This window comes from Spinacia oleracea, chromosome 4, assembly GCF_020520425.1.
Source record: "Spinacia oleracea cultivar Varoflay chromosome 4, BTI_SOV_V1, whole genome shotgun sequence".
Classification (NCBI taxonomy): domain Eukaryota; kingdom Viridiplantae; phylum Streptophyta; class Magnoliopsida; order Caryophyllales; family Amaranthaceae; genus Spinacia; species Spinacia oleracea.
Window position 1 is genome coordinate 140217787 of NC_079490.1, and position 21427 is coordinate 140239213.

At 39.1% G+C, this 21427-nt stretch overlaps 1 protein-coding gene across 1 annotated transcript; it reads left to right on the plus strand.

Moving 5' to 3' along the window:
* The first annotated feature begins 9403 nt into the window (after positions 1-9403).
* On the plus strand, positions 9404-10645 carry LOC130471955 (uncharacterized). The gene is made up of 2 exons (XM_056842323.1): positions 9404-9894; positions 10015-10645. Exons 1-2 carry the CDS (start codon positions 9404-9406, stop codon positions 10643-10645), a joined length of 1122 nt encoding a protein of 373 aa, XP_056698301.1.
* Positions 10646-21427: the final 10782 nt, after the last annotated feature.

The window sequence follows — 21427 nt, forward strand, 5'->3', positions numbered from 1 at the left end:
GTGATACACATAGGACCAATTAAGTTTTTATGTACTCCCACTAAACTTCTTATATATGTATAAGAATCATGTATATTTTATGAAACTAAAATGCTTATTAGCTTCACTTAAAATACAGTTCCAATTCCCAATTGCTTGCTTAAATCTGTACTTAGATTTTATAAGCTAGCTTTCTCTTTCAAGCATTTATTTGGATCCACAAATCCTATGACATACCATGTACATAGTTTATTCCAACATTTGATTGAGGAATACGTTTTGTCATCCAATTGCTATATGTACCAATATGCAATCATTGCTTGAATTATAGACTTGAGCATTACGATTATGCATGAGGTTTCAACACAATTTACACCATGAATTTGCTTGTAACCTTTAGCAACTAATCTAGCTTTGTGTGTGAACACAATTCCATGTTTGATGGTTTTTATCCTTAAAACAAACTTGCAACCAATAGGTGTGAACCCATTCTTGCAAATCAACAAAATTTCAATTTTGTCATCAAAACATTGAGTATGTTTTATGGCCTCTAACCATTTAAAACATTTGAGTCTATATATGGCCTCTAACCATTTTAGGGAATCTAGGTTTCGTCATAGCTTTCTTACAAGTCACAAACTCATTAATCTACATGATAATAGTTTGACTGCAAGTTGTAGGTTTCTTCACTATTTAATAGAAGAATCTCATAGTTTCATTGACCTGATCTCTATGTTTCTTTACTATCTAATAGAAGAATCTCATAGTTTCAGTGACTTGAATTCTATGCCTACTTGGGTATAGAACATCAAACAATAGAATATCAATAGCCACTTGAAAGTCCTTTGAATATTCTGTTCTCCTTGAAGCACTTGTAAAGTCTTCTAAGAGATATCTATTCTTTAAAGCCACTTCTAACGTCCTTAAAGAATAAGTTCGGATTTTCTGAAGCACTTCGAAAAGCCTCCGGAATGTCCGTTTATGTTTGTTGTTCGCCTCGAAGACTTTCGAGGTCTATTTTCTCCCACTTGTCATTTTGGAAACGAATCTCCAAAAGGACATTATTTCGAGCAAACAAACATTATGTTCTCAAAAATTCGTGGTAGAAACAATACCCTTGTGTCTCATTTGAATAAATCATAATGAAACATATATCTATATTTGGGCCTTAGTTTGTCGAATAACAAACACTAAGCTCCCACTGAGTTTAGGAACTCTTTAGATATATTATGAAAAGATATTCTGAAATTACTTTTCAATAGCTTTGACGAATTTGGTTTAGTTTGGTGGTAGTTGAGCATTTTGTTTTAGAAATTATAGGAAAAGTCTTTATGATTCATCATTGATCGAATCAAGTACTAATTGACTTCGATCATTCCAACGTAGATATGCCATATCTTATGGACCTAGATTGTGAACACACAATCATTGATGATCATATTTGGTCTCAAGTAATCATGAACATGATCTAACCTAGATCTTTATGATTTCTTGCCAAGTGGATTTTATACTTCTGAATCTTTGAACTAGCCAAACAGATTCAAACTTATATCACATTGAGTAAATAAACCTATATTCACTCAAATCCATGTGAAATAATAAAGTCATAAAATCTTTCTTTAGCTTTGAACTCTATTGTCTAGGCGTTCTAACAATAGTTCATATCTTTTGTTACTTTCAACAAGTAAGACTAGTTGCCTTAAAATGATCTAGAAATCAATCAACTTTCAAAAGTTTATCAAAATAGAGCTTTTTGAATGTTAACTTGTTGATATGGTCTAAGCAACAATGCCAAAGATTAGTGGAACTCAAATCAAGGGGTTGATTTGAACCTAGTAAAGTTCTTTAAAGAGTTGTTTGTTTTAATCAAGCATATTGACTCAACCTGTAATTGACCATTTCATTCAAATAAACAAACAAACATTGTCTTTGTTTTTTCTTGAATGTGAGTCTTTCTGTGTTTGAAAACAGAAATTTAGGTATGTTGATTATGGAACAAAATAGCCATTAAGTTCCAGCCTTTGAAAGGACTTAAAACAAACTAGATGACCCTACAACTAATGTAGCATTGCCATGCTTCATTTCCCACTTGTAGGTCATTAGTGTATCCTAGCTTCCATTGTTTGAGTTTTTACCGAAGTAAGAACCTCAAGCGGTATATGATACCAAGGAAGTTTGATTGCTAGGTCACTTCTCTTTAAACATAAACTTATAGGTAGAAACGGAATCGTAAATTCCTTTCATTTGTTCCTCGTTTTCCTATTTCTTGTACCCTTTCTTATAGTCTTAAGAATTGAATTCTTTAGTGTTGACTTTTATACTTTGTTAGACATGTCCAATGTCACCAACAAGGTTCTTTACCATTTTAATTTATGTTGAATATTTTGTTTCAACTAGATGATCTTACTAGAAGCTTCTAAAGTTCTCTAAGCATCGATCTATTCGAATGTCTAGGGACTAGACTCATTCGAGAATTAAATGGACAAAGATATTAGGTTGTTAACCATTGGTAAAGCTGAGCGTATTAAACTCAATGCTTTATGATCTCAAAACTACAGTGTATTTTGAATTCACAAGCACCAATTGGTTTGCCATTCGATTTTGATATTCGAAAACAACCATAAAAGTCGATATAAGAAACGTACATTTTAAATTGCTCACTTTCTCTCTTTTCCGTGAATCGTTCTTGGATTCACTACCAATCGAGGAAATTTACTGTTACCTTTCTAAAAGGATTTATTGCAGTGCAAGATATTTAATTATAAACAATAATTAAAACATACATTGAAGCATGCAAAGTCTAAACATTTATCATGAATAATAACTTGAAATTAAAGCAACCATGCAATTCAAACAAGTTATTAGCATTTTATTCGAATTATGTGTTCCGGCAGGTGTGAATAAAATGATTCCAAGATCCTAAAATCATTGAAGAACTAAGCACAGTTTGTCGACTTAATCCTAGAACATCTTAGGTAAGCAAAAGCCTTTTGCTAATAGTCTAGAAACTATTCTTGGTTGATAGGTACGTCTAAGAACTTATTAGGTAAACCTATCGAATTTGCCACGACATAAAAGGACTCCTTACTTATATCGTTGAGTTTCACCAAAACTAACATGTACTCACAATTATTTGTGTACCTTGCCCCTTTAGGACCAATAAGTAACACCTCGCTGAGCGAAAACTATTACTAGATTGATGTAAAGGATATCCAAGCAAGTGTATATTTTGGCATGGCACCTTTTAACTCAATTTTTAAGTTTGGAACTTAAGGCTCTTACTATGTTGGTTAGATTTTAAGTGAACTAAAATCCTTAATCATGCAACATAATCAAGCTTTTGATCTCATGCATTTTAAGACATATTTAAAGCAATAAATAACTTAAAACATGCATAAGATATTTGTGATCTAGTATGGCCCGACTTCATCTTGAAGCTTTGACTTCAAAGTCCGTCTTGAAAATCTCCGTGGGAGGCACCATTTTCTTCAAATAGGATAAGCTATAACTAATTACAACTATTTGATGGTTCGCAGACCATATTTGAATTGAAAAATAACTTTGGTACTTTAGACCAATTACATTCAAATTAATGGTACGCAGACCATATTTTCTATCCTATTTGGGCCATACTAGTCACTTCATAACCTGCAAAACAGTACATATACAATATATACCATTCACCCATTCATTATCATGAATGGCCCACATAGCTGGTTAGTAAAACACATTATGCATCACGTAAACATTTGCAGCAATTAATCAAGGGCACCAATAATCTACCAATTATTCAGTCCTTATTAATTCTAATCGAGTTGTTTTAACCTTAAGGATTTGTAGACCTAATCAAGAGTTTATGACTAAAAAGCGCTCCCACTCAAACCAATAAATTCATATGCTTTACTAATTTTAAACATAAAATTGTATTTCTAGTCTAACCGGAAACATACAAATTTAATTAAAATTTAAAGCTCATATAAATTTATAATTGAATCCAAAAATTTAATTTAATTTCAGTCGCATTTGAATTAATTCATGATTTTAATTTTAGTAAAATAATTAGAATAAATTCCATTTATTATAATTATAATATTCAAAATTAAAATCCAAGAAATTAATTCAAATTATTAATTTTAAAATTAATTAAAATTACGTGAACTGAAATTTTCAAATTAAACATTCAAAACGATCTAATCGTAACGCAAACACCCTATGCGTTGCACGCCCATGGGCCGCACGCACACAGCCATTGCTGGCCATGTGCGCGCAGCCCATGCGCTTGTCGCATAGCTGCTGCTGTCCTATCGCAAGCCTCCGCACAGCGCCCCATCGCACGCGAGCTATCGCTCGCAGTGCGCGCGCGCGAGATCGCTCGCTGGGCGCGCTGGCTCGCTCGCTGTGCGCGCGAGCCATCGCTCGCTGGGGCGCGACATCGCTCGCTGGGCGGGCGACATCGCGCGCTGTGCGCGCGAGCAGTGCTGGGCGCAGCGCTCGTGGCACGCGAGCTTGCGCTCGCTGCGCGCGAGGCTGCGCGCACTTGTGCGAGGCAGCGCGCGTTGTGGCGCAGCTCGCTTGCTGCCCACACGCGACTGCCTTGGCTCGCCCTTCGCCCATGCCCATTCGTTCATTGCTCGTGGCACACGACACAAGGCAGGGCTGCTGCCTTGTGCTCGTGCACTACGCCCTTGCTCATTGCATTCGTGCCGCACGGGCGACGAGCTCCCTTGCTCGTCGTCGCATGCCCGCATTATACAACACCCCTTAAGGGTAACACGAAGCGTCCATTGCTTCGTGCGTGCAAGTTATTTGAACGAATCGCATAAAAATTTAAAATTTATATTTAAAATTAATGACAAATTAATAAATATTATTAATTTCATAATTTTAGGGCGAAAAATCGAAAATTTATTATCCAATTGATTTCCGATTGATATGGATTCAAGTCTAGGTCATAAAAATTTAAAATTTATCGTAAATTTACAATTTTTATGGTGGTTTTTAATCATAGGTTTCTAATTAAATTACAATTAATTATGAAAATCAAATTAATTCTAAATTATTCTAATTTTCAACAAATTAATCATAATTACAAATTAGATTGCATAATTAACAAGACTAGGCATTCAAACTTGTTAAACATATGCAGTAGGTCAATCAAAAATTCAAGATTTATCAACAGGAATCGCAAATATTTAATTTAACATCTTAAATTTACGAAATTTTGCATTCGAAAAACTAAAACCTTCGAAAAGTCATAGTTAGGCTTCGAATTTGAGAATTCTGGGTTCGGCAGAAAAGTACTATTTTTGTCAAAATTTTAGAATGCCTTTTACATGCGGAATTGACACAAAAATCACTCAATTCGGATGAGTAATGAAGAAACTGCCGAAAAACTGCGTACATATAATTAAATAAACGCAATTTGCAATTAATTAACAATTACGAAAATTAATCACCCCTTTTAATTCTTGCAAATTTGTAATATTTAACCATGTTCATGCAATTTAGATTATGAAAATAATAAGGGGCTCGTGATACCACTGTTAGGTTATGATACATATGACATTACATAGATCATGCGGAAACAACCATTAACCCAGGACAACATATTATTTACACATAATCATATAGCATAATTTAGATGCATACTCTTTGTTGCGTGCCCTCCCTAGCTGCGCCCGAACCGAACAAGAACAAGTCTTTTAGAACTCCAAGTGTCGTCCCTCCGTAGATAGTCCACAGCACGTCCGGATCCGCCTTAAGATTGACCAACTAGAATCGCCCTTAAGGTACTAGAAAATTTCGGCACTTTTGAGCAAGATGTGTGTTTTAATTTTCTCTCAAAAAACTCACTTTTGAATACTTTGAAACTTATGTATAAATTATGACCCCTAGGCCTTTATTTATAGAGTTATGGAAAAGGAATCGTAATCCTAGTAGGATGCGAATTAATTGGAATTAGAATCCTACATGAATTCTATTTAATTAATTTATCCAATTAGGAATAGAAATTTAATCATACACTGACTCTTGTAGATTCAGGAATCACGTATGAGCACAAACTCACACACACACGGCAGCCACAAGGGCTGCCCATGCGCGTGCGAGCAGCAGCCCACGCAGCACGGCCCACGCATCCGTGGCCCTTGGCGCGCGCTGGGCCTGCCTTGCGGTAGGCCTGGGCGCTGCCTTGGCTGGGCTTGTGGCGCGCATGCTTGCTGGGCGATGGCCCCGGCTTCGTGCTGGGCCTTCGTCCGGCAAGCCTCGTCCGATGCTAATTCGTACGATACGCTTCCGATTAAATTTCCATTTCCGGAATCTATTTCCGATACGAACAATATTTAATATTTCCGATTCCGGAATTAATTTCCGTTTCGAACAAATATTTAATATTTCCGTTTCCGGAATTATTTTCCGATTCCGGCAATATTTCCGATTCTGACAATATTTCCGTTTCCGGCAATATTTCCGATTCTGGTAATATTTCCATTTCCAATAATATTTTCCGATACGTACCATGTTTCCGTTTCCGGCAACATCTACGACTTGGATAATATTCATATTTCCGATACGATCCATATTTCCGTTTCCGGCAATATCATCGTTTCCGGAGTATTCATTTCTTGCCTGTGACGATCTTAGCTCCCACTGAAACCAAGATCCGTCGGTTCCGAATATTCATAGATGGAGTATTTAATGCCATTAAATACTTGATCCGTTTACGTACTATTTGTGTGACCCTACGGGTTCAGTCAAGAGTAAGCTGTGGATTAATATCATTAATTCCACTTGAACTGAAGCGGCCTCTAGCTAGGCATTCAGCTCACTTGATCTCACTGAATTATTAACTTGTTAATTAATACTGAACCGCATTTATTAGACTTAACATAGAATGCATACTTGGACCAAGGGCATTATTTCCTTCAGTAATCTTCCAACATGCCAAATTGCAAAAGATTTGAGCAGGATATGAACTCTATAAATACTAGTTGGAAAAATTATTGTAAAAAGAATAAGAGAAATTAAGGGACCCAACTCAATGATTCTAGTTAGAGAAACATCTAAACCGTGTACCATATGACCTTTAGAAACCAAACTCGAGACAATTTCAAAACCCAGTTTTGAAATGAAGGGAAACAAATTGAAACATTCCATTGAGTGCAAACTGCCTGAATAACATAGTTCACAAACTAATCAGACGGTTCTTTTTAATAAATACAGTGAAAATCACAATCATGGATCCACAAAAGAGGCCCGACCATGGAAAACATCCATGAGAGATTATCCTCTTCCTTTACCATTCAACCTTGGGACATACCATTCCTACCTTCAGTCACATATCTCACCCTTACTCTCTACTCACCTTGAACAGCAAAATTGAAGGAAACATCAGGATTGAGCCATCATTCCTTAGGGAGTAAAATGGAGACATAAAATAGCCATTTGATACCAACCAATGGTATGTGTCTTGTGGTGATGTCGGTAAAGTGGGAAGAATGGGGGAGCGGAGACCGAGTTTGGTCTAGAGATTTTTCCAAAATCTATAAGAAAGAGAAACATCAGGACAAAGCATTCTAAAACTAGTTCTGGAAAGTGACCCCGTTGCTAACTGCCAACATCTCTTAGGATGGCATGGCAGAAATAGAAGTTCTAAAACAACCTGAACAATGTAGTCCAAAAGCTTATTAGACATTTGATTTTTTATAATACAGTGAATATTTTTCACATATTTATCCTCCCACCTACATTTCACAAAGATTATATTTTATCATACCTTCACCAAAAAGAAAGATAAAACCAATAACTTCATCCCATCAAAAAAAAAAACCAGTAACTTCAGAGGAGCAAATTACATGTGTGTGGCATTTTAGTACCTTCCTTTGCTATATTCACCATAAGGTATGGACTATCAAATGCAAACATGTGACTATCAAATACATCAATTGAGCTATTATGAACCAACACCTGTTACCTATTTGTATTCTTTGGCATATGTATTTTCCACTAGACCTGGTTATTGGACAGGGTACTCCAATAGATATAGGGTTAGGGTCAAGTTAATAGGGCTTTTATTGGGCAGGGCTCTTATTGGACAGGGTCTTTATTGGACAGGGTTATTATAGGGTCAAACTTATACTACAATTATTTTGAAAATTAAAAGAGTAATGATACAAAAAATTACGTGTATTGCTTCGTATTCACTTGTACTTGCACATGGCTCTTTTGTTTTTAATTTTACATTGCTCGTTTATTGACCCGCCCACTAATGACCCGCTATTGACCCGCGACCCGCTTTTGACCCGCCCATTATCGAACCGCTAAAAATGACCCTTCCAATACCCGACCCTCTTATGACCCGCACCGACCCTGACCCGACCCGCTCGATAACCAGGTCTATTTTTCACTACCCGGCATTGTTAAAATTTAAATCTGGCATAGCTGTAAGGTCTATAACACACATCTATTATCCTTTTCACAAGGTAAACCCTCTACTCAATCCTACATCTTCAACCCTCTCTTGTCTCCTGATATCCACACTCACTCAATCCAGGACATCCCAATGCAATTTCAATCTCAATAACTGCTCTATCCTCCCACTTCGGATAAATTCCTAGCTTCATTCTCCTTCCAACAACTAACAGCCAAATCCCTTCTCCTCCTCCCACTCTTCTATGTTTTACCTTCTATAAATATACTCTGACACAACCCAGTAGTCACTAATATGTCCTCCCTTCTGCCGTTTACACAGTTCATTTCTATCTGCATTGCGGTTCTGCCTCTGCTAGATGACACCATGTTTACCTGAACACAAAACGGTAGCAAAAACCAGGGTAATTTCTCAATAACTTCTCCTTGGATTCTAAGGTACAATATGTTGTCCAAGTCCTTCTAGTATTATAATTAACTATGAGTAGCTGGTTTCCATATTAAGTTTAAAGTACTTTAAACTCAAAGAACCACAGTAGACAGCACCATGCTACCATTTTATAGCATATGTCTACACGGTACAACCTCCTGTCCTCCAATGTCAAGTGTAACAGAGGTTGGACTTGAAAAATAAAAATAAAAACCCAAAGATATTGTCAAAGTGGATATTGTTGTGAGTCAAATTGTGGCGAATATTGTTGTGAGTCAAATTGTGGCGAATAGATGTGATTCCAAGAATGCAGTGGAAAGTCAGGAAGAGGTAGGAGAATGTTAGAGAGAGAGAGAGAGAGAGAGAGAGGGACAGGGAGAGCCCCCACCACAACCACCGGATCCCACCAAGGAAGCGCAGGTTCAGCTAGCACACTTCTCAGCCACCACCGACCACCACCCCCACCCTGACCAAACCCAAACCCAAACCCACAAACCAACCTATGCAGAAACACTACAAAACCAAAACCATCACTCCACTCATCCGACCATCAACCCCACCCAGCTAATGAACATTGTCTCCACTTCCCCTCCACCCAACTATGACGAGGTTATAGAAGCATTTATCAGCCTAAACCAGGAAGATGCGTCAAGAATCTCTGAAAAATGGGTAAGGTCCCTCATTGTAAAGGCAATAGGGAAGTCCTTCTCAACTGAATATTTGAAGTCATCTCTTCAGAGAATCTGGAAAATCACTCCACCCCTGCAATTCATAGCATTAGGGAAAGGTTTTTACAATGTCACGATACCCTCGGAGGAGGCAAGAGAAGGTATCCTCTCGAAGGGACCGTGGTTTGTTGCAGGCCATATGCTCTTTGTCCAACCTTGGACACCAGGCTTTAAACCATCGCAAGCGGTTATTTCAAAAGCTCCAGTGTGGGTCTCACTGCTGGAATTACCAATAGAATTCCACACCAAACCAATTCTGCACCGAATTGCGAATGAAATTGGGGCCTTTATCAGAACAGACATGAACGCAATTGAGCAAAACAGGGTAAGGTTTGCCAGAATTCAGATTTTGCTAGACTTGGCAAAACAGAGGAAGGAAGTTGTATGGCTAGGAGCCTTTAAACAAACCATACATTAGGAAGACACACCTCAATTTTGTCACCAATGCAGCTCCATTGTCCATGGAGAAGAAAGATGCCCCCAGAAAAGAACAAACAGAGAGATAACCAAGAACGGCGGGAGTACAGGGGATGCTGATGATGACAAAAATTTAGGGCAAGACGTGTCACAAGCAGAAAGGGTTGATAGAGAGGAAGAAGGGGAAGGCCCTTGGATCCATGTTTCAAAAAAGGCGACAGCGGGAAGTAAGAAAGGTGAAAGAAAAAAGGCTCCAAGAAACAAGAAAGCTGATTCGAAGCTTGCTGCAGAAGGCAATGTTGGAGAGAAAGGGGAGAAAAGACAAAACCACAACGGACAAAAGAAAAAACCAAATGGTCCAACAGGGAGGTATACAATTTTAGTCCAAAATGTTACTAACAAATTATCAGCCCAGCTGAGGAAGAAGGATCTCACCAAAGCCCAAAACAAGAAGCCCAGTAATGAAGTGGACCCAAACACCAAAGATACACGGAAAACCCAAACGGCTAGCATTGATACCCCAACTCCAAAAATTAAGTCACCGCCATCTAAACCAATCAAAAGCCACCCTTCAAAGACAATCCAAACCGTCCATTTATCACCCCCCCCCCCCAGCAAACCACAGTCGTTCGATCGCAACCTTTCACCTTCTCCTCAACAGTAAAACCTAATGAGGTAAATGCTCATAAACCCACTAACCCCATTATCTCCCCTACCAGAAACACAATTTCTCCCGCTGAAACACAAAACCACCCAGAAAACCTTCAACCCAGCAAGAATGTCGAGCGAAGTGGACACGGAAATGTTCGATCTTGGAAGCGAGTCGGAGGAGGAAACAGACTTCACCAAGCCACCACCATACATTCACAGTTACTTCAAGCGCCGAACCACACCAAACCCCAAATTCCTTCTTCCCTTCCAGCCTCTCCCACTGGATTACCCCTTTCCAATCATCGAACCCACTATAGATCTTTCTCTAACCCATTATGTCTGCAAGGAACCACCGATCCCGACTTTCCCGGAATTTCATATCAACAACATGAGGTTCACCCTCAAACTCTCATCACAATGGATAGACGTCAACCCTTCGGCGATACGTCAATTCATGCTGGAACCACACTGGCTAGATTTCCCATACCATGATATGGAAATGTCGCCAAAAAAAGGAGGTATGATGATACCTGTCCATCTGCCGGATCTCAAAACGATCAAAGCTCTTTCCCCTGTTCTGGAGAAATTCTTGCGTTGGTGGATGCTAAGCAAGGAGGCACAGAAGGGGCAGTTCATAATACCACCAGAACTGGAGTTTATGTGCGACCCAATCCCAGTACTACCTTAAGTCAGGAGGACTTGGCCGTTGTCAGCAAGGAACCCGATCAAGGGAACCTTTGGGGAGACAACAAATGCACTGATGGTACTTGCGACAACGGAAAAGTTCAACCAAGTGGAAATCAAAGTGATAACAGTAAAGCAGGTGGAAGAAGGGGACTGCGAGATGGATCTGGAATTCATGGCAAGGAATGAGATCCTACGGAGCAGGAGGAACAACGAGTTCATACACAAGAGGACCAACAGGAAGTTCAAGGAGTTCTCCAAAACTCGAAAAACACCTGATCCCATGATAATAGTTGCTTGGAACTGCAGAGGAATTGCCCGCCGGGGATTTAATCTAATATCCGCCATCTCTTCAAGGAGCACCTCCCCCAAATCCTAATACTAACTGAAATCAAAACCAGCCCCAAAAACACTGCAAGAATCATGAAGAAAACCCCCTTCGAGAAGTATGTGCTAGCTGAACCCTATGGCCTCTCTGGTGGGATCATAGTTATGTGGAACCTGAAGGAAATAATGCCCTTGGTCCAAGTATGCATTCTATGTTAAGTCTAATAAATGCGGATCAGTATTAATTAACAAGTTAATAATTCAGTAAGATCAAGTGAGCTGAATGCCTAGCTAGAGGCCGCTTCAGTTCAAGTGGAATTAATGATATTAATCCACAGCTTACTCTTGACTAAACCCGTAGGGTCACACAAATAGTACGTAAACGGATCAAGTATTTAATAGCATTAAATACTCCATCTATGAATATTCGGAATCGACGGATCTTGGTTTCAGTGGGAGCTGAGATCGTCACAGGCAAGAAATGAATACTCCGGAAACGATGATATTGCCGGAAACGGAAATATGGATCGTATCGGAAATATAAATATTATCCAAGTCGTAGATGTTGCCGGAAATGGAAACATGGTACGTATCGGAAAATATTATCGGAAATGGAAATATTGCCAGAATCGGAAATATTGCCAGAAACGGAAATATTGTCAGAATCGGAAATATTATCGGAATCGGAAAATAATTCCGGAAACGGAAATGTTAAATATTTGTTCGAAACGGAAATTAATTCCGGAATCGGAAATGTTAAATATTGTTCGTATCGGAAATGAATTCCGGAATCGGAAATTTAATCGGAAGCGTATCGTACGAATAAGCATCGGACGAGGCCTGCCGGACGAGGGCCCAGCACGAAGCCAGGCCATCGCCCAGCAAGCCAAGCGCGCCACACGAACAGCCAAGGCCACGCCAGGCCCAGCGCAAGGCCAGGCCCAGCAGGCCGTGGCAAGCGCGCACAGCGTGCGCAGCGCGCGCAGGTGCTTGCGTGGGCTTGTAGCTCGCGTAAGCCTCGCTGCGTGGGCTGCTGCCCGCACGCACGCGCATGGGCGGCCCATCGTGGCTGCCGTGTGTGTGTGCGTAAGTGTTTTTGTTCATGCACGATTCCTAAAATGTGCAGAGTTCGGTTAATGATTAAATTCCTAATTCTATTTGATAAATTAATTAATTAGAGTTCTTGTAGGATTCTAAGTTTAATTAATTCGTATCCTAATAGGATTCCAATTCTCTTTCCATACCCCTATAAATATGTGGCCTGGGTTCACAATTTATAACGAGTTTAAAAAGTATTCAAAGTGAGTTTTTGAGAGAAAAATTCAGTCACACATCTTGCTCAAAAGTGCCGAAAATTCTAGTACCTTAAGGGCGATTCTAGTTGGTCAATCTTAAGGCGGATCCGGACGTGCTGTGGACTATCTACGGAGGGACGACACTTGGAGTCCTAAAGACTTGTTCTTGTTCGGTTCGGGCGCAGCTAGGGAGGGCACGCAACAAAGAGTATGCATCTAAATTATGCTATATGATTATGTGTAAATAATATGTAATCCTGGGTTAATGGTTGTTTCCGCATGATTTATGTAATATCATATGTATCATAACCTAACAGTGGTATCAGAGCCCCTTATTATTTTCATAATCTAAATTGCATGAACATGGTTAAATATTACAAATTTGCAAGAATTAAAAGGGGTGATTAATTTTCGTAATTGTTAATTAATTGCAAATTGCGTTTATTTAATTATACGTACGCAGTTTTTCGGCAGTTTCTTCGTTACTCATCCAAAACGAGTGATTTTTGTGTCAATTTCGCATGTAAAAGGCATTCTAAAATTTTGACAAAAACAGTATTTTTCTGCCGAACCCAGAATTCTCAAATTCGAAGCCTAACTATGACTTTTCGAAGGTTTTAGTTTTTCGAATGCAAAATTTTGTAAATTTAAGATGTTAAATTAAATATTTGCGATTCTTGTTGATAAATCTTGAATTTTTGATTGACCTACTGTATATGTTTAACAAGTTTGAATGCCTAGCCTTGTTAATTATGCAATCTAATTTGTAATTATGATTAATTTGTTGAAAATTAGAATAATTTAGAATTAATTTGATTTTCATAATTAATTATAATTTAATTAGAAACTTATGATTAAAAACCACCATAAAAATTATAAATTTATGATAAATTTTAAATTTTTATGACCTAGACTTGAATCCATGTAAATCGGAAATCAATTCAATAATAAATTTTCGATTTTTCGCCCTAAAATTATGAAATTAATATTATTTATTAATTTGTCATTAATTTTAAATATAAATTTTAAATTTTTATGCGATTCGTTCATATAACTTGCACGCACAAAGCAATGGACGCTTCGTGTTACCCTTAAGGGGTGTTGTATAGTGCGGGCATGCGACGACGAGCAAGGGAGCTCGTCGCCCGTGCGGCACCAATGCAATGAGCAAGGCAAGGTGCACGAGCACAAGGCAGCAGCCCTGCCTTGTGTCGTGGGCCACGAGCTATGAACAAATGGGCATGGGCGAAAGGCAAGCCAAGGCAGTCGCGTGTGTGCAGCAAGCGAGCTGCGCCACAACGCGCACTGCCTCGCGCAAGAGCGCGCAGCCTCGCGCGCAGCGAGCGCAAGCTCGCGTGCCACGAGCGATGCGCCCAGCATTGCTCGCGCGCACAGCGAGCGATGTCGCGCGCACAGCGAGCGATGTCGCGCGCCCAGCGAGCGATGTCGCGCGCACAGCGAGCGATGGCTCGCGCGCACAGCGAGCGATGGCTCGCGCGCACAGCGAGCGATGGCTCGCGCGCACAGCGAGCAATGGCTCGCGCGCACAGTGAGCGCTGGCGAGCGCGCACTGCGAGCGATGGCTCACGTGCGACGAGCGCTGGCGCGCGCGCAGCAAGCACCACAGCGTGCGATGGCTTGCGATAGTGATGCAGCAGCTATGCGACGAGCGAATGGGCTGCGCGCACATGGCCAGCGATGGCTGTGTGCGTGCGGCCCATGGGCGTGCAATGCGTAGGGTATTTGCGTTACGATTAGATCGTTTTGAATGTTTAATTTGAAAATTTCAGTTCACGTAATTTCAATTAATTTTAAAATTAATAATTTAAATTATTTTCTTGGATTTTAATTTTGAATATTGTAATTATAATAAATTTTATTTATTCTAATTATTTTACTAAAATTAAAATCATGAATTAATTTAAATAACGACTGAAATTAAATCAAACTTTTTGGATTCAATTATAAATTTATATGAGCTTTAAATTTTAATTAAATTTGTATGTTTCCGGTTAGACTAGAAATACATTTTTATGTTTAAAATTAGTAAAGCATATGAATTTATTGGTTTGAGTGGGAGCGCTTGTTAGTCATAAACTCTTGATTAGGTCTACAAATCCTTAAGGTTAAAACAACTTGATTAGAATTAATAAGGACTGAATAATTGGTAGATTATTGGTACCCTTGATTAATTACTGCAAATGTTTACGTGATGCATAATGTGTTTTACTAACCAGCTATGTGGGCCATTCTTGATAATGAATGGGTGAATGGTATATATGTTGTATATGTACTGTTTTGCAGGTTATGAAGTGACTAGTATGGCCCAAATAGGATAGAAAATATGGTCTGCGTACCATTAATTTGAATGTAATTGGTCTAAAGTACCAAAGTTATTTTTCAATTCAAATATGGTCTGCGAACCATCAAATAGTTGTAATTAGTTATAGCTTATCCTATTTGAAGAAAATGGTGCCTCCCACGGAGATTTTCAAGACGGACTTTGAAGTCAAAGCTTCAAGATGAAGTCGGGCCATACTAGATCACATTTATCTTATGCATGTTTTAAGTTATTTATTGCTTTTAAATATGTCTTAAAATGCATGAGATCAAAAGCTTGATTATGTTGCATGATTAAGGATTTTAGTTCACTTAAAATCTAACCAACATAGTAAGAGCCTTAAGTTCCAAACTTAAAAATTGAGTTAAAAGGTGCCATGCCAAAATATACACTTGCTTGGATATCCTTTACATCAATCTAGTAATAGTTTTCGCTCAGCGAGGTGTTACTTATTGGTCCTAAAGGGGCAAGGTACACAAACAATTGTGAGTACATGTTAGTTTTGGTGAAACTCAACGATATAAGTAAGGAGTCCTTTTATGTCGTGGCAAAATCGATAGGTTTACCTAATAAGTTCTTAGACGTACCTATCAACCAAGAATAGTTTCTAGACTATTAGCAAAAGGCTTTTGCTTACCTAAGATGTTCTAGGATTAAGTCGACAAACTGTGCTTAGTTCTTCAATGATTTTAGGATCTTGGAATCATTTTATTCACACCTGCCGGAACACATAACTTGAATAAAATGCTTAATAAACATTGAATTATGCATGTATGCTAGAATTTAAGTTTATTAAGAAAAACTGTGAATGGTTATTTATTTGTTTATTCTTTTCAATTGTAGTTTTTAATATGGCAAACAACAATTCATTCAACATTCGATCAATTCTCGAAAAGGAGAAGTTGAACGGGAAAAACTTCCTTGAATGGCAAAGGAACTTGCAAATAGTTCTTATGCAGGAAGAAAAGGAGTATGTCCTAGATGAGGCGATGCCCGAAGCTGCAGGCGACGGGGTCACTCAGGCAGCCCTCAATCGTTGGATTGATGCCAACAAGGATGTGAAATGTCTAATGCTCGCCACCATGAGTGCGGATCTGCAGGAAACGTTCATCAACTCAGATGCTTTCACAATCATCAGTGAGTTGAAGAACATGTTCCAAGATCTGGCTCGAGTCGAAAGATTCGAGACTCATAGGCAAATTCTTGAGACCAAGCTTAAGAAAGGCGAGCCCGTAAGTCCACATGTTCTCAAAATGATTGGACTCATTGAGAATATGAGTCGGCTGGATCAGCAATTTTCTCAGGAAATGGCTATAGACACCATCCTCCATTCTCTTCATAGCGGGTATGATCAGTTCAAACTGAACTACAGTATGAATAGTCTGGACAAAACGCTCACTGAGCTTCACGGTATGCTGAAGACCGCTGAAAAGACGCTCAAAAGTGATAAGCAGGATGTGCTTATGGTGCGTGGGGGCAAGTTCAAGAAATCTGGAAAGAAGAGGAATGCTAAGAAAGGTGGCAACAAGGCCAGCCCAACTAAGCAAACTGGCGCCAAATCTGTAAAGAGGAAGGTCAGTCAACCCACTTCTGAATCCGAATGCTTCTACTGCAAGAAGAAGGGGCATTGGAAGAGAGATTGCTTGAAGCTAAAGGAAGATCAGAAGAACGGAACAGTCGTTCCATCTTCAGGTATTTTCGTTATAGACTGTATACTTGCTAATTCAACTTCTTGGGTATTAGATACAGGTTGTGGCTCACACTTATGTTCCAATCCACATGGACTAAGAAGAAGTAGAAAGTTAAGCAAGGGTGAAGTCGACCTACGAGTGGGAAATGGAGCACAGATTGCTGCATTAGCTGTAGGAACTTACTATTTGTCGTTGCCCTCCGGGCTAGTTTTGGAACTGGAAGAATGTTTCCATGTTCCAAGTCTTACTAAAAACATCATTTCAGTTTCTTGCTTAGATGCTAAGGGATTTTCCTTTTTAATAAAAGACAATAGTTGTTCGTTTTATTTTAAAGAGATGTTTTATGGATCTGCTAGATTAGTCAATGGACTTTATTTATTAGATCACGACAAACAAGTATATAACATAAATACCAAAAAGGCCAAAAAGGATGATTCAGATCTCACCTATCTGTGGCATTGTCGATTAGGCCATATAAACTTGAAACGCTTAGAAAGACTTCAAAAGGAAGGAATTCTAGAACCATTTGACTTAGAGGATTATGGTAAATGCGAATCATGTTTACTTGGCAAAATGACAAAGCAACCTTTCTCTAAAGTTGGAGAAAGAGCAAATGAACTATTGGGTTTAATCCATACAGATGTATGTGGACCAATGAGTACAAATGCTAGAGGTGGTTTCAGCTACTTTATCACTTTCACTGATGACTTCAGTAGGTATGGTTATGTCTACCTAATGAAGCATAAGTCTGAATCCTTTGACAAATTCAAGGAATTTCAGAGTGAAGTAGAGAATCAATTAGGCAAGAAGATTAAGGCACTGCGGTCTGATAGAGGCGGTGAATATCTGAGCTATGAATTTGATGACCATCTGAAAGAATGTGGAATTCTATCAGAATTGACTCCTCCTGGAACACCACAATGGAACGGTGTGTCGGAACGGAGGAACAGAACCTTGCTAGACATGGTCAGGTCCATGATGGGTCAGGCCGAACTTCCATTAGAATTTTGGGGACATGCACTAAATACAGCTGCACTCACTATAAATAGAGCTCCGTCTAAAGCTGTCGAAAAGACTCCATACGAATTATGGTTTGGAAAGCCTCCAAATGTGTCTTTTCTTAAGATTTGGGGATGTGAAGTATACGTCAAACGATTAATTTCAGACAAACTTCATCCAAAATCTGACAAATGTATCCTTGTGGGCTATCCAAAGGAAACAAAGGGGTATTACTTCTACAATACATCTGAGAACAAACTGTTTGTTGCTCGAGATGGTGTCTTTTTGGAGAAAGATCACATTTCCAAAATGACAAGTGGGAGAAAAGTAGACCTCGAAGAAATTCGAGTCGAACAACAAACTCTAGAGAATGCTCAAGATGACATTCAGGATGAAACTCAGAGATCTTTAGAAGAATCTGGTGAGAATCATGGTCAATCTAGAAATGTTACCCCGCGTAGATCGCAAAGATATAGATCTCAACCGGAAAGGTACTTAGGTATTTTGACGAACGAGAGCTATGACGTTCTATTACTTGAAAGTGATGAACCTGCGACTTACAAACAAGCTATGACGAGCCCTAGCTCCAAGCAATGGCAAGAAGCCATGCAATCTGAATTGGACTCCATGTCTGAAAACCAAGTATGGGATTTGGTCGATTTGCCAGATGGCTATCAAGCCATTGGAAGCAAATGGGTTTTCAAACTGAAAAAGGACAAGGATGGGAAACTTGAAGTTTTCAAAGCTAGATTGGTTGCAAAAGGTTACAGGCAAGTCCACGGTGTGGATTACGATGAAACTTTTTCACCAGTTGCAATGCTAAAGTCTATTCGGATAATGTTAGCAATCGCTGCATATTACGATTACGAAATATGGCAGATGGATGTCAAAACTGCTTTCTTAAACGGCGTTTTAACAGAAACTGTGTTTATGACACAGCCTGAAGGTTTTGAGGATCCAAAGAATGCTAAAAAGGTATGCAAGCTAAAGAAGTCAATCTACGGATTGAAGCAGGCATCCAGGAGCTGGAATATACGTTTTGATGAAGCAGTCAGTGATTTTGGTTTCATCAAGAACGCAGACGAATCTTGTGTATACAAGAAGGTCAGTGGGAGAAAAATTGCTTTCCTAGTATTATATGTCGACGACATATTACTTATCGGAAATGACATTCCTATGTTGAACTCTGTCAAGATTTGGCTTGGGAAATGTTTTTCGATGAAGGATCTAGGAGAAGCACAGTACATATTGGGCATCAAGATTTACAGAGATAGATCTAAAAGGATGATTGGACTTAGTCAAAGCACTTATATCAATAAGGTGCTTGATAGGTTCAAGATGGCGGACTCCAAGCGAGGCTACCTACCCATGTCTCATGGAATGACTCTAAGCAAGACTCAGTGCCCAAAAACACTTGATGAGCGTAGACGAATGAATGGGATTCCATATGCATCATTGATTGGTTCAATAATGTATGCTATGATATGTACACGCCCGGATGTTGCGTACGCACTCAGTGCTACGAGCAGATACTAGTCAGACCAAGGAGAGGTGCATTGGACTGCTGCCAAGAACATTCTGAAGTACCTGAAAAGGCACAAAGATGACTTCCTAGTCTATGGTGGAGATGATGAATTAATTGTTAAAGGCTATACGGACGCAAGTTTCCAAACCGACAAAGATGATTTCAGATCACAGTCTGGGTTTGTCTTCTGCCTCAACGGAGGAGCAGTAAGCTGGAAAAGTGCTAAGCAAAGCACCATTGCGGATTCTACAACTGAAGCGGAGTACATTGCTGCACATGAAGCAGCAAAGGAAGCTATATGGCTAAGGAAGTTCATAGGTGAACTTGGTGTAGTCCCCTCCATTAAAGGACCAATAGCCCTGTATTGTGACAATAACGGAGCTATTGCACAGGCAAAAGAGCCTAGACACCACCAGAGAGTCAAGCATGTACTTCGTAGATTTCACCTTCTACGAGAGTTCGTTGAAAGAAAAGAAGTCGAGATAAGCAAAATTGGAACTGATGACAACATATCAGATCCATTAACTAAACCTTTGCCGCAGGCGAAGCACAACTCGCACACTGCAGCTATGGGAATCAAGCATATTGGAGAATGGCTTTGATGTCTCTATTTAATGTTTTAAAGTTTAAGAGTTTAAATCTTTGTAAAACATTATTGGTTAATCATTCACAATAAATGAAAAGAATTTATTTTTCCATTTAATTTGTGGTTTATTAAATGATGAGTCCCTTCAACTTGACGATATATTCAAGGTAGACTGTCAGGAGCAGTCCTGTGACTAAGAAATGTCTATCAAGTGAACTTGAATGTCAAAGGTTGAAAATGGTCCCTAGTCGGAGTTTTCTATAAAATTGGACGCATAGAAAACGTTAGACGATTAGAATGCAAGATGACTAGTAGTTCTGTTTCTTGAACTATGTGGACATTGCAATGTCATAATCATTTGCATAGATACTTACTTTGGGAAGATTAGTATCGGACAAGACCTATGAAACTTTACTGTAAGAGATGAAAATCTGTCATAAGTAAATTTCATTAAATTATTAGACACTAAATCCTCAATACCTGAGTGATTTGAGATTACTTGTTTGAGAACTGGTTGCTTTGACGTTGACCAACCGTCGCACCGTAAAAGGAGGCTATAAAGGCAACGCTCAGGTAATCACCTATCAAACGAAGTCTAATCTCAAGATCGCAAGATTGGGATTGTCCTCCCATAAATCGGGATGAGATGCTTAAAAGTTGTACAAGGCCACTCGGAGAGCTAGAAACTGTGAAATGCATGGCCGTGCTCGGATGAATCATAGGCTATGATTATCTGTTTATTTGATCAGTTGAACTCTGAAACCGAGGAACACCTCTGGACATAATAAGGATGACAACTCTTACCTTATGTTCAAGAGCAAGCATCGAGCGACAAAGGAATTAGGAAATGCACACTTGTCCCTAAGGACAAGTGGGAGACTGAAGGAAATAATGCCCTTGGTCCAAGTATGCATTCTATGTTAAGTCTAATAAATGCGGTTCAGTATTAATTAACAAGTTAATAATTCAGTAAGATCAAGTGAGCTGAATGCCTAGCTAGAGGCCGCTTCAGTTCAAGTGGAATTAATGATATTAATCCACAGCTTACTCTTGACTGAACCCGTAGGGTCACACAAATAGTACGTAAACGGATCAAGTATTTAATAGCATTAAATACTCCATCTATGAATATTCGGAATCGACGGATCTTGGTTTCAGTGGGAGCTGAGATCGTCACAGGCAAGAAATGAATACTCCGGAAACGATGATATTGCCGGAAACGGAAATATGGATTGTATCGGAAATATAAATATTATCCAAGTCGTAGATGTTGCCGGAAATGGAAACATGGTACGTATCGGAAAATATTATCGGAAATGGAAATATTGCCAGAATCGGAAATATTGC

Coding starts and splice junctions, on each gene's coding strand:
- LOC130471955 (XM_056842323.1), top strand. CDS start 9,404: ATGAACATTGTCTCCACTTCCCCTCCACCCAACTATGACGAGGTTATA. Junction 9,895..10,014: donor ATTGAGCAAAACAGGGTAAG/GTTTGCCAGAAT, acceptor TCACCAATGCAG/CTCCATTGTCCATGGAGAAG.